Genomic DNA, 12098 nt, shown 5'->3' on the forward strand with positions numbered 1-12098 from the left:
TCATGGAGAGTTGAGAAATGTTAAGTTCATGTTTCTACTTTAAGAAAAAATATGTTTTTCTGATGAAACAAACAAGTCAGATTTCTTGTATTTATTGAATTCATAACACATTATTAGTTCTTCTATCATTTGTAATGGTTTATTCACTCAAAGAACATTTTATCTGAGATTATACAGAATTAAAAGATTATGAATCATTTTAGAAATGAAATTACAGTGAGGAAAAAAAACACACAAACATTTGTCCTGCAGTAGTAAAAGAGTTACTAAAAACACAAAATCAAATTGTGTGAACATTTCTATTTTTCCAGCTATATATTTCTCTAAATATGGATTATTGTTCATATAAAATAAACGTAGTGAGTCTGATGTGATGATGATTATAAATGACATCGAAAAATTAAAGTTAGATTTTTTCATTTTATTTAGCATTCTTTAGTGTTAGTTAAAGTTGTAATGTAAACGAAGTTGGATAAAAGATGATGTAAAAAAATTATATTAAATAAAAAATATATTAAAATCTACTTAACCATGATCAATACCAATATTGATCGGCAGAATTGACAATTTGGACAAACTAAGGCTTTGATCAGCAGCTATAGGCGTCAGACAGACAGAGAGACAGAGAGAAAGAGAGACAGAGAGAAAGAGAGACAGAGAGAAAGAGAGAAAGAGAGACAGAGAGAAAGAGAGACAGAGAGAAAGAGAGACAGAGCGAAAGAGAGAAAGAGAGACAGAGAGACAGAGAGACAGAGAGAAAGAGAGACAGAGAGAAAGAGAGACAGAGAGACAGAGAGACAGACAGACGCTTTGTTTAAAGAGACGTGGCGAGAAGGGAAACCAGACAGGAGGCAGAAGCAGGAGCTAAAGAGATGACAAGGTGTCTGCCGTCTGCAGAGCGGAGATAAATAAGTGAAGAAGCCTTGAACTGCTTTAGGCCAAAGAAACAAAAGGAAAATAATCCCACATTATCACAGAGACAAATTCTTATAAAGCTCATATCAGAAAAAGACAAAGTCGTTTTATTTCTCTGACTCTGACCAGTTACTGCAGATCATGGAAGAATAGAACAATTATTCTTACGACAGAATCACAGACAGTTGATTTTTTATTTGATGTCTGTTTTAAGCTCTAGTCAAAGCATAATTTAAATAATGTCATAATGTTGATTGGTTCGCATTATTCAAAAAAACTGGAATTAAACCTTATCATCCATCTGATTTCTGTTAGCAATCACATCTTCACAAAAAGAATTAGACGGAAATATAAAACCTTGTGTTACTTACGTGTGTTACTTGGTTGTGAGTCCATAGGAATCATCATTTTCCCTCGGGTTCCCCTCCTGGCAGCCAGGGAGCGCTCCAGAGTCGAGATACAGATGGAGGCATCATCTCCGTCCACTCCTGCAACATTAAAACATTTTCAACTATAACTTAACTATAACTATAATTGACTTGTATGTTTTTCTACTGAAGAAAATATTGATATATTTTTTACTTCATGTGTTTTTGTATTCATGATGGATCTGGCATTGCCATAAAGTTGATTTAATTAAAGTGAAATAAATTAGGTTAAAATGAATCAGTTATCAAAGCCTGATTGAAGAATATTAAGTGTTAAGACATTTACAATCTGAACAGGTTGTAGGAAATAAAGAGATGAACCTCATCAGGATCATTTTAAGTTAATAAACAAACCTCAAACAGTAAAACAGCTAAAATAATCAATTGAGTAATATAAGTGATGATATGGCTTTTATTTAGATGACAATAATTATAAAAGGAGACAAAATGGATACACCAACATCCATCCGTTACCTGAATGGCTGCTCTTGCTGCCAATCTGGCTCTCTGATTGGCTGTGTGCGACCTGGGGGAGGTCCTGGCAGGACTGGATGGGCGAGTCACGTGCCGATGGGGCGACGCTCGGCGCCTTCTCCATGTTCTTCATCTCCATCTCCTCATGGTGGATCCAGAGGTCAGGAGGTCGCAGGTCCTTCTGGCTGCCCTTCCTCTTACTGGCACTGGTACTCGCTCTCTTCCTACACAGGGCGAGAGAGCGAGTCAGCATCACACTGAAGCTAAATTCTGTCGCTAGGCAACCCTTCAAATCCCAGCTGAGAAAAATACTCCGATCTTTTTTTAAACCACTGGGTTATTAAATCAGACACAGAAAAAAATAAGACAGGACGGAGAAGTGAGGAGGAAAGAGACAAATAAAAGTGAATAGAATTGATCCTATTGTGACTGGATTGTGAAATAAAGTCAAGAATAAGACCATTTGAAATGTGAACTGAATCACAATCTTGTATTTGACTGAAAACAGACGAATCAAGCACAGTAAGGTCACCGGTGGCTCGTGAGCTGCTGATCTGACCAAACCCTTCGTTTCACTTCTTGTTCAGCGTGATCTGGATTTTTTAAAACCTTTTGAAGAAGACTTGAAACTAGAGACTGAGACAAACTTCTCAGGAAATTGTTTACTGACGTTATAAAGTGAGAAGTCATTTTCTATAGAAACTACCAGTAAAGTCGCCCCCTGCTGGTCAGAGAGAGAACACAGGTGTTCTGTCCTAAACAGACATTTCCCGGACGTGTTTCCCTGAAACTTATTTACGGTCGAACACACGTGAAAAATCCTCTTACTTCCTCTGTTTAGCCGAGGAGCGCCTGGTGCAGATTAGTGCGACGATGACGACCACAACGACTGTGACGGCTCCCACGGAAACCACGATGAGGACCAGAAGGTTGCCGTTCTTCTGTGGCGTGGCGCTGCCGTGAGGTGGACGCATCTGACCAATGGGAGACTCTGGAATACAAAGATAAAAACAACTGTCATCAGCATTAAGAGAATGTTTGATTTGATAACATTTAACTAGATTGTAGTAGAATCTCTTTTGTGAAGAAACAAAGCTGCAAATTAAAAGTCTGCACAATAAGAACAAATGTGGTTTCAACAGACTGAACACAAAGCTGCTGCTTCACCAATCAATACACATCAATGTGTGTGTGTGTGTGTGTGTGTGTGTGTGTGTGTGTGTGTGTGTGTGTGTGTGTGTTCGGCTAAAGGGAGAAATTGATGACATGCTCTGTCGTTCATTAACTTTACCTCGGAGCACTTAGAGAGAAAGAGAAAAGAAGAAAAGAAGAAACAGAGGAGGTCTGGATGGAGAGAAGAGGGAATGTGTTGAAGTAAGAGAGGAGAGGAATAGTATTAAAGTGCTGGGTAAAGAAAGATAAATATGATGGAGAGAGAAAAAGGGCAGAACATGGGGAGGAGACGCAGGTAAGAAAATATATGAGAGATTGAGCGAGAGGCACTTTACCTCTTTCTCTCTCCCTTTCTTTCTTTGTCTCTCTCTCCCTTGTCAGCCCCAATGAAAACCACAATCCATCACAGCTGCAGCCAGACTCAATCTGCTTTTCTTTCTCTCTTTTTACAAATTTGGATTAAAACCTTGTGAAAGCTTAAGTCCTTTTGTGAAACACATTTTACATGACATCACAGATGTGCGACAGTGAGCAGAGGCTCCTCCTTCTTTACTCATTGATCATTGAATCTAAAGGGTTCAACCTCTGGGGAAAATGTAAGTGAGGGAGTGTGTCTGCAGGTTTAAATTTCAGCCTTTAACAACAAGGTACAACAGGACGTAAGAGACAGTGTGTGAAGCTCTGGCTGCTTGATAATGAAAATATTCTAACATCACTGTTACTAAATTGTTATTAAACCTAATAAATAACTATGATGTTAATACTAAAGCTAACATTCATGTATATTATACCAACACTGATTCTAAACACTGATCCTAATGGAGAATCAGTTTCTTCACTGTCACTGTCTCTTCTTGTTCCTGCTTTAAAAAAACTGTTGGAACTGCACAGCAGAGGTCAGAGGTCAGGGTCGGTCGATGGCAGTGATTCAGTGTCTCATTGGACGACACCGATGTTCACGTGTGTCTCAACCTTTCGCCATCATGTGGCAACCGCTGCTGCCGGAAGCCTTCGTAAATCGCCCTCCTCTGACCTCCGCCCTCTTCTGGCTTCATGGACGAAGGGTTGTTTATCATCTTTAACGTGGTAGAGCTTCCTCTGACTGGAACACAGCCTGGAGAAACGTCCGGTGAGGTCACAGCTCTGCAGGTCACTTTGTTATCAGTGTGTGCTCAGGTGAGGTCCCGCCCATTCATGTGTTGGATCAATCACGAGTCAGGTTCAACTGTCAATCATGACCTCTCCGTCCGTTTTCAATCAACTGAAATAAAACAGTGTTGTGCTTTATTTCAAAGACTAGTTTAATGTCACCTCCCTGGTTAATCCTGTTTCTCAAAGAGATAATTCTTCTTTCTCAAGTTTGTTAAAAATGCTGATTGATGGTGAGACATTAAAAGTTATAATTTCTTCCCGGCAGCAGTGATTCGTAACAAACAGGAAGCGAAATTTAACAAACTGTAAATCAGCAAGAGGCCGCCAGTCGTTAAAGAGAGTTGAGACATGACAGGCGCACACACACACACAAACACACACACACACACAAACACACACACACACACACACACTTTTAGTCCAAGTGTAATTGTAGTTTCTGACAGATTCACTGGGAGCAACAGTGTGTGTTACCGTTGATGCTGCTCTTGTCGATGAGGTTGGTGTCAGACGGCCAGTAGGTGTGTTCTCCTCCGCGACCTGGAAGATGAGAAATAAACACAAACGTCAGAAGAAGAGGAAGAGACAAAGAAATAGAAGGAGAGAAAAAGAAAAGAGAGAATCTTGGTGTTTCTAGTCTTGGAAAAGCAAAGAATTGTCTGGGTCCTGAGCCGAGCGCAGAACAGTTAATATATTATATGAATAAAGTATTTCAAGGCAATTTCCTGTATGTGCAAATATACATGGCAATAAAAATAATTCTGATTCTTCTGATGGCAGGAAGTTATTGTGTTGAGATTTGAGGGGGAAGTCGGATCCTGACTGAAACTGATGAGATAGAATTCAAAAAGCAAATCATAAATTCACTTAAAGACAGAATTTTGAAGTTGGATTAATTCTGCAATATGTCATTTGTTGTATCTACAATTACAAATATGATGCTAGACTTGATTTTCAAGTTTTAGAAACCTGGATGATGAAACCCAGCGCCGCTTGGTGTTCATCAAAGTGTGTGTGTGTGTGTACAGTGGAAGCCCCCCCTTCTAGAAAACACTTATTCTCTACAAGGAGCGGGAGCACACACAAGAACAGAGGATGTTAAAGCCCTATGAGACAAATTATGATTTGTGAATAGGGACTAAACAAATACAATTTGATTGATTGATTGACACTCACAAACACGCACACATACATGCAAACACATACAAACACATACATGCACACAAACACACTCACATGCACATAAACATCTTTAGAAATGTGAAATGTTCTGTTTGTGTCTGATCAAACGAAATGTGTTGACAAAGATGCAAATAAACAAATAAATAAAGCATCATCCTTGTGATCCTGAGGGAAACTAAACAATCTCTTCTCTCTGATGAATGCTCCAAAGATTAAGTGCAAATGAGTAAATTAGTTCATAACCATTGACACAGTTGCTTTTAATTTCCTGGTTGAATGTGAGAATCTCAGTTAATTAGTATTTCAGTAATTTTATGCAAATTCTGCTTCAACTGTTGCTGTAATTTTCTCCAACATAGAGCTCAAGAGTTTGAGAGCTGTTGCAGATATTAAGATGAGAAGAAGAAGCCACAATGAAGAAGTTTGTCCAAATGGAAATCAAACTTTTTGAGTATTTGTCTCATATTAATCAGATTTATTTAATTTGTGTCAATGTTTTGGAATAAAGGAAAAGGGATATGAAAGAAGCAAGATGATAAAAGGAGAAAACAGAAGAAGTTTTAGAAGGAAGGAAAGAAGGATGATGGAGGGATGATGAGGGTTAAAATCTCATGTTAACTAATGAGAAACGTTTATCTGAACATATTCGGTTTTCTCCTTAGTTGAATTTAGTTTTCACTTTATACAAACAGCCTGGACTCGTGGAGAGAGGGAAAATCCAAAAACAAGAGAGAACTGAAGCAGATCAAGGAAGAGGAGGCGGTTGGGAATATTAATGCAGATGTACGAAAGCTGCTTCACATATCGAAGTTCATCAAATGAACTCAGACATGATTAACACTCTGTTCTCTAGTTTCATTTAGCAGCTGCACGAAGACTCATGATGCTAATGAACTTCAGATCACTGCAATCTCAGAACATGACTCCTGGTAATAAGACTTTAAAGTCTGTGGAAACATCGAGCAAATCTGTAATATTTTTATTGTGTTCAACTTCTTATTAAAAAAGCATCATAAATATTACCTTAAATAACTATAGGATATCAGGTCAATTCATCATTTTATGATTTTATTGAGTGAAGCAATGGATCCTATAATCCAGAGAACGATGAGCTGTGTTGAAGGGACATGTTAAACATTTGACCTTTGAACCGGTGAAGTGTTTGAATATATTCTGAATATGTGAAGAGAGAAACCTTCTCATCACTTTGCTCCTCAGGAGTAAAATCACACTGATGATTTGAAGGTCGGAGAAAAAGTTAAATAAAAAAAACAATGACATTGTAAAAATATTAAATGTTAATGATATTTGAATGTGAGGATAATTTTACCTTTGCAAGAAAAGGATTTTTACATCAGAACGAATTCGTGGAGGATACATATATACATGTATATGAAGCTGAGAAACCCTGTCTTACTTAAATAAATAAATCCTACCTTGATCATTGGCCATCTTGTCTGGATGCTCCACTGGAGGAAAAGGAGAAGAAGAGTCAGAAAACATATCAAATATAAAATAAGGACATAAATACACACACTGCTGAGGACGAACCTTTGGCCGTCCGGAAGTGGACGGGCTCGGACAGCGGGCCGACCCCTTTGGCGTTCTTGGCCTGAATCCTGAAGTAATAAACCGTGTCGAGGTTCAGGTCGACGACCTGGTGAGTCAGCCGGTCGCCGCTGATCGCCTCCATCACCCAGTCGTCTATCGGCATGTTCTTATCCAACGTGTAGTACAGGATGTAACCTGTCGGGCAACAGCTCATAAAATAAACCAAATGACTAATGAAGAGATGACAAAGTGGATTCAGTCCATATTCACAACAGATATTGTGTTGGAAAAATAAAATCTAAGACGCAGAAAGTTTCATGACAGAATAAACACAAAGAAGTAAATGTATCTGTGGGAAGAAAAGAATAAATAAATAGTTATGGAATCACACAGAAAGAAAAAATTATAAAATATTTGATGTGTGTGTGTTGTGTTGTTATCGCTGCAGGAGCAGCAGAGCTTGTTCAAAGACGAGTGGAAGAGAAAAAGTGTGTTTGGATTCACAACGTTTCTTTAACTCTTCAACTCACTGTGAATTCTGCGAGAAAATAACTGGTGCTCTATTTTCAGGCTTTTGAAGGCAGATAAATGATAAACTAACTATATGAGCAGCAGGTTCACATTACCTGAGGGCGACATGTTTGTACGCTCACCTGTGATTCGTCCGTTCGCCTCCATCGGCGGTTGCCAGCTGATTAAAATGGCGCGGGGTCGTCCTTCGCGACTGATCACCGTCAAGTCTTTGGGGGCGGAGCTAGGAGCTGTCAAAAACACACACAGGAAGAAGTGTGAGAAATGATGGCATGAGATGGAGGTGTGGTCATAATTTATCAGCTGGATTACACAGAAACTACAGAACAGATTTACATGAGACGTGCTGAGAAAGAACTCATTTTTTGTTTGGATTCTCTTTGAGAGATTTTTGTTTTTAACATTGTCACTGATTTCTCATAAAAACAGGCGCCCGTCAGACGCTGTCTAAAAACCAATGAGAGTCAAGTATAGGTAGACTCCGCCCACATAGGGGATGTCAGACAAAGTTCTTTGGTCTTAAGATGAAAGGAAACAACAAACACAAGAAGCTTCAGACTCGGACCAGAAATCGACCTGATGGTGACAGGAACAAACTCAAACAGCTAACACAATAATAAAATAAAAATATGCTATTAATACTCATAATCAGCTGGTGTGATTAGCACTGAGTGATGATCATTACTAGTGAGGCAGCGGTGTTAGAGCCAGTGTGAAGAGCTGGTAGATCACTGCAGGGACTGAGTGGGTCCGTCCGGCTGCTCGCTGAATGTCAATGTATTCTTGTGGGCCCCCAGGGAGCCGGGGGGGCAAAGCTGTTCACACTTAATTGGATGACAAATCCACCAGACATGATTGTAAACATCCTGAAAGGAATACCTTGACATTTTGATTTTAGTCTGTGGGCGGGTTCACTATGGCAGACATTGTCATGTCGTTTTGGGGAAAGTTTTACTCCTCACGGAACTCATGTGTCTTGTTCGACAACTTATTAGACAACGTCTCTGTTTTTCAAGGGAAAACACACATGGTGCTCAGTGTTGTGTAAGTTCGCACCTCTCAAGAACTGGTTCAAAGTTAAGTAAACATGAATAGTTCACATTCATAGTTCAACATTTCAATTCTGAACCAGTTCATCGTTCACTTCATTTCATAGATTTAAGACCTAACTTGTTTTTTAAAGAAAACGTTATCCATCACTACCCCTTGAGTGAGACTGTACTTCATATGTATCAATTCCTAAAATAAATGTTTTTTTTTTGTTATTGCTGATTTCGCCTGCTTATTTATTCAGACCCTGCAAACAAAATGCACAACAAATCATAGTGCTATGCCTTATTTATAAAATAAATGTGTGTGTGCTTTGTGGGAGCGCGCACACACAGTTGCCCGCTCACGTGCACGTTCAACATATGAAAACTGCTTCATAAATTTCCCTGTTCATGAAAAATATGCGCGACATGCACAACACTGCCCAGCGAGCCACTGCAGAGGAGCTGAAGAGCGATTTGTTTACTGCTCCGCCGTTAAAGAGATGTGGACGTCAAAACATCAGTTTGGCTATAATATTAGTTCTGCCTGATTGTTCCCCTCCCGGTCACGCGCCCCATCGGTGGGGCGCACCACACAGTTTGAGAATCACTGCGCCACATCACGGAATGTTACCGTACTGAGCAACGATATGATGCAAGCATGTGATTCAGACAGCGTCTCTCCTCAGGAGAAGGAAAACATTCTGTAACTCTTAGCTGGACCTCAGATTATATGAACGTGTTCATTTGAACTCTTGTCTGCCCTCATTCAGATGATCCCTGTTTTTCCAAGAGTGTAAAATAGCCTGAGAGAAAAACTGTGAACTTATTGTCATTTCAGATGTCCGTGGACAGAATGTGCTAAAGGAAAATATGTTATAATTGGAATAAGATTATTTATTATTAGAAAACTCGAACTAAAGGTTCATCTTTTCCTTCAGTATTTATGTTCTACATATCTATAACCCTTTTTAATCGAAGCTGAAGATTTCAAATCAAATAATTATTACTTTCTATTTCTTACTCTGTTCTTATCCTGAGTCACATTATGTAATTAAATCTTTTATATCTTTTGAATTATTTTGGGCTTTAACTTGAACTAACCTCAGCTGCCTTGACCCTAAGTAACAATACTTTGAGTAGAAATTACTCATCTCCACTAAATCTCATTAGTTCAGAATCAGCTGTTTCATTCATGTATCATTTTCAGTTGCTCATTAGCTGATTAGATTCTAGCTAACAATTAAATCTAGTTGTGAACATGGATAATATGAAAACATAACAGGTTTGCTGCTGCTCCCAGATTACATCCTCTAGTATCAAGAGCTTTTGATCCAAATAACGAGAATTGGATTTATTTGCCATGTATGCGTTCACATATACACATTGACTCCGATGTGATTACGCTCAGTATACTTTCACAAATAGCTAAATAAGCATGACCACTATATGCAATAGATTTAAACTGCGCAACAGGAAACAAAATGTGCTAGAGTGGACCAGAAACATTCAACTACTATCCCACTGAATAGTAGTGCAGTGTGCAGATGCTCAAAGAAATATGGATGATTAAAATATAGGTCACTTATATGGGGTAGGTGAATCATAAAGGTTGCTGGATCAAGTAGCTGGTGAGATTTTTAAATGATCAGATGTCCGGTTTTAGCCTAAAGTTACAATAAGGTTTAGGTTTCACATGTGTATCTTAAGCTGCTTCCAGACCTGAGCTCCTCAGTTCTCTGGATCTTCTCTGGAGGATCACACTGAGTCTGTCCTCCTCCTCCTGAGCTGCTGTATAAAATCTAAATCCAGGGGCTGATTCACTGAGTTAGAGGGGGGGGGGGGGGGTGACACACGGGACACAAACATGAAGAAACTAAAACAAATCTCTCTGGTGAAGATGTGCTTCAACACACGGTGAAGACACAGACGAAGATGTGAAGAGAGTTTGTTGTGATCAGAGCGGACGATGTGTCAGGTGACGTAAACTTGATCATGTGACCTCTGCAGCAGAGGTAACAGGTCACTTCCTGTGTGTGTCTGCTGCACCCGGCTGCTCCACCTCTCTCCTGAACCATGAGGAGGATCTGATGCTGAAGGAGTCTGTGCAGAAAACCTGCTGCTGAGTTGTTCAGCTGTGAAACACAAACTCTGGAGAAGCTCTGGAGAAGACTCTCTGGATTGGAATGTCTGAAAACAGCTGAAAAGAGACTCACCTGCTTCGTATGTCGTGGCGTGTGCCGTCATACTCCATGTGCTGGACTTGCGGCCTTTGGTCACCATGACAGCAAACTCGTACATGGTGTTTGGTTTGAGGCCGGCGACGGTGTGGCTGAGCGCCGTGGTGTCTGCCGACTGGACACAAGAAAACAAAGGAACAAGTTAAACGTATTTGGTAAAGAAACAAGATTCAAACTGAGATAATAAAAGAAGAAGTTGTTACAGTTTTGTGTGTGCTCACATCCAAACACTTCAATGAGTCTTACACCATTGGTATTTTGGAGTTTATTATCAGCCTCAGCTTTCTACCTGACCGCAGAGTGAGGATGAGAATAGAACAGTTAAGAAGCCCTTGTTGCTTGGAAACCTTTGCATCCCAGGAGACTCGCAGATGAAGAGAGAAGCCACTTAGCGTCCGGCTGAAAGTGGTTCAGATCTGAGACAACTTGCTCTCTGTGGTAACTGGGTTTTTAATTTGAAGTCAGAGAGAAGAAAATCTTCACAACGTTCCCCCGTAACCCTCAACCAAACGTAGTTATCAGTTAATTACATGTGGTAGAACCTGCATCATTTATTTGAGAAAGGATATTCAACCATACATTTAAATGTATGTATCTCCAAGTTGTGTCTCCCTACAAAGCAGAGACAGAGATCCTTGTATCAAGAGCCTACTCCTTGTGGTTGTACCTGGTTTCTCCAGCATTTGATAAGATAAGTAGAACTCAAGTGGACTATCAGGTTAAGTCCAAGTTGCTGTTTGGAACAATCAAACACACCCATCAGTCCGGATTGTGCAATGTTGGCTGCTTTCACAATGATTCTTAACACATCTGTTACCAGTAGGTTGAAAGATTAAGAGTTATGGTTAAAGTCACTGGGATTTCATTCAAAATCAAATCTTGTTTGACTTTCAAGCAATTTTTATAATTGCAAGAATTATGACTCGAGTCCGGCATGTATCCAAGTCATGACAGCAACTTTGGCAGAGACAATATTAAACCATGAAATGAAGAACAGCTCATAGATAGATGTCTGTGTTGACCTTGTACTTTCCGCTGGTGGAGTAGCTGGTCTTCCACTTGACGGAGTAGAACCGGACCTCAGACGACTTCTGGTTCTTGGTCATGGAGTTGTCTGCCCAGGACACCCGGACGGAGTCTGAGGACAGAGCCACAGCTTGGACCCCCACTGGGGGAATCATGGGAGTGCTGGTGTCTGGCATGGGAGTGGGGTATTTATCAAAGAGATGGAAAAGGTCATCCTCGGATGGGTCTATGGGGTCTGGGTGTATGTGATGGGTTATTCACAGTAACCAGGGTGTTTGGGATTCATAGAATCATACAGTGAAATGAACGTGTGACAGGGTTGTGTATGCGATTAAAAAGGAAAAGCAAAAATGAAGGAGTTTTAAAGCCATGTTTGTTTGGAAGGAGAGGAGGAA

The 12098-nt window shown here is 39.9% G+C and overlaps 1 protein-coding gene across 1 annotated transcript in view; it reads right to left on the reverse strand.

Annotated features, from left to right (window-relative positions):
* The window catches only part of dcc (DCC netrin 1 receptor), an 80125-nt gene that overhangs the window by 22843 nt on the left and 45184 nt on the right, over positions 1 to 12098 (reverse strand). The window contains exons 18-26 of the mRNA XM_062413220.1: positions 11700 to 11938; positions 10654 to 10792; positions 7529 to 7636; positions 6876 to 7070; positions 6761 to 6793; positions 4617 to 4682; positions 2646 to 2808; positions 1818 to 2041; positions 1287 to 1403 (exon numbers count right to left, since the gene is read on the reverse strand). Of these exons, the coding sequence (XP_062269204.1) occupies positions 1287 to 1403; positions 1818 to 2041; positions 2646 to 2808; positions 4617 to 4682; positions 6761 to 6793; positions 6876 to 7070; positions 7529 to 7636; positions 10654 to 10792; positions 11700 to 11938 (1284 nt within the window). The remainder of the gene's footprint in view (positions 1 to 1286; positions 1404 to 1817; positions 2042 to 2645; positions 2809 to 4616; positions 4683 to 6760; positions 6794 to 6875; positions 7071 to 7528; positions 7637 to 10653; positions 10793 to 11699; positions 11939 to 12098) is intronic.

The sequence above is a fragment of the Platichthys flesus genome, chromosome 19 (genome assembly GCF_949316205.1).
Source record: "Platichthys flesus chromosome 19, fPlaFle2.1, whole genome shotgun sequence".
NCBI classification, from domain to species: domain Eukaryota; kingdom Metazoa; phylum Chordata; class Actinopteri; order Pleuronectiformes; family Pleuronectidae; genus Platichthys; species Platichthys flesus.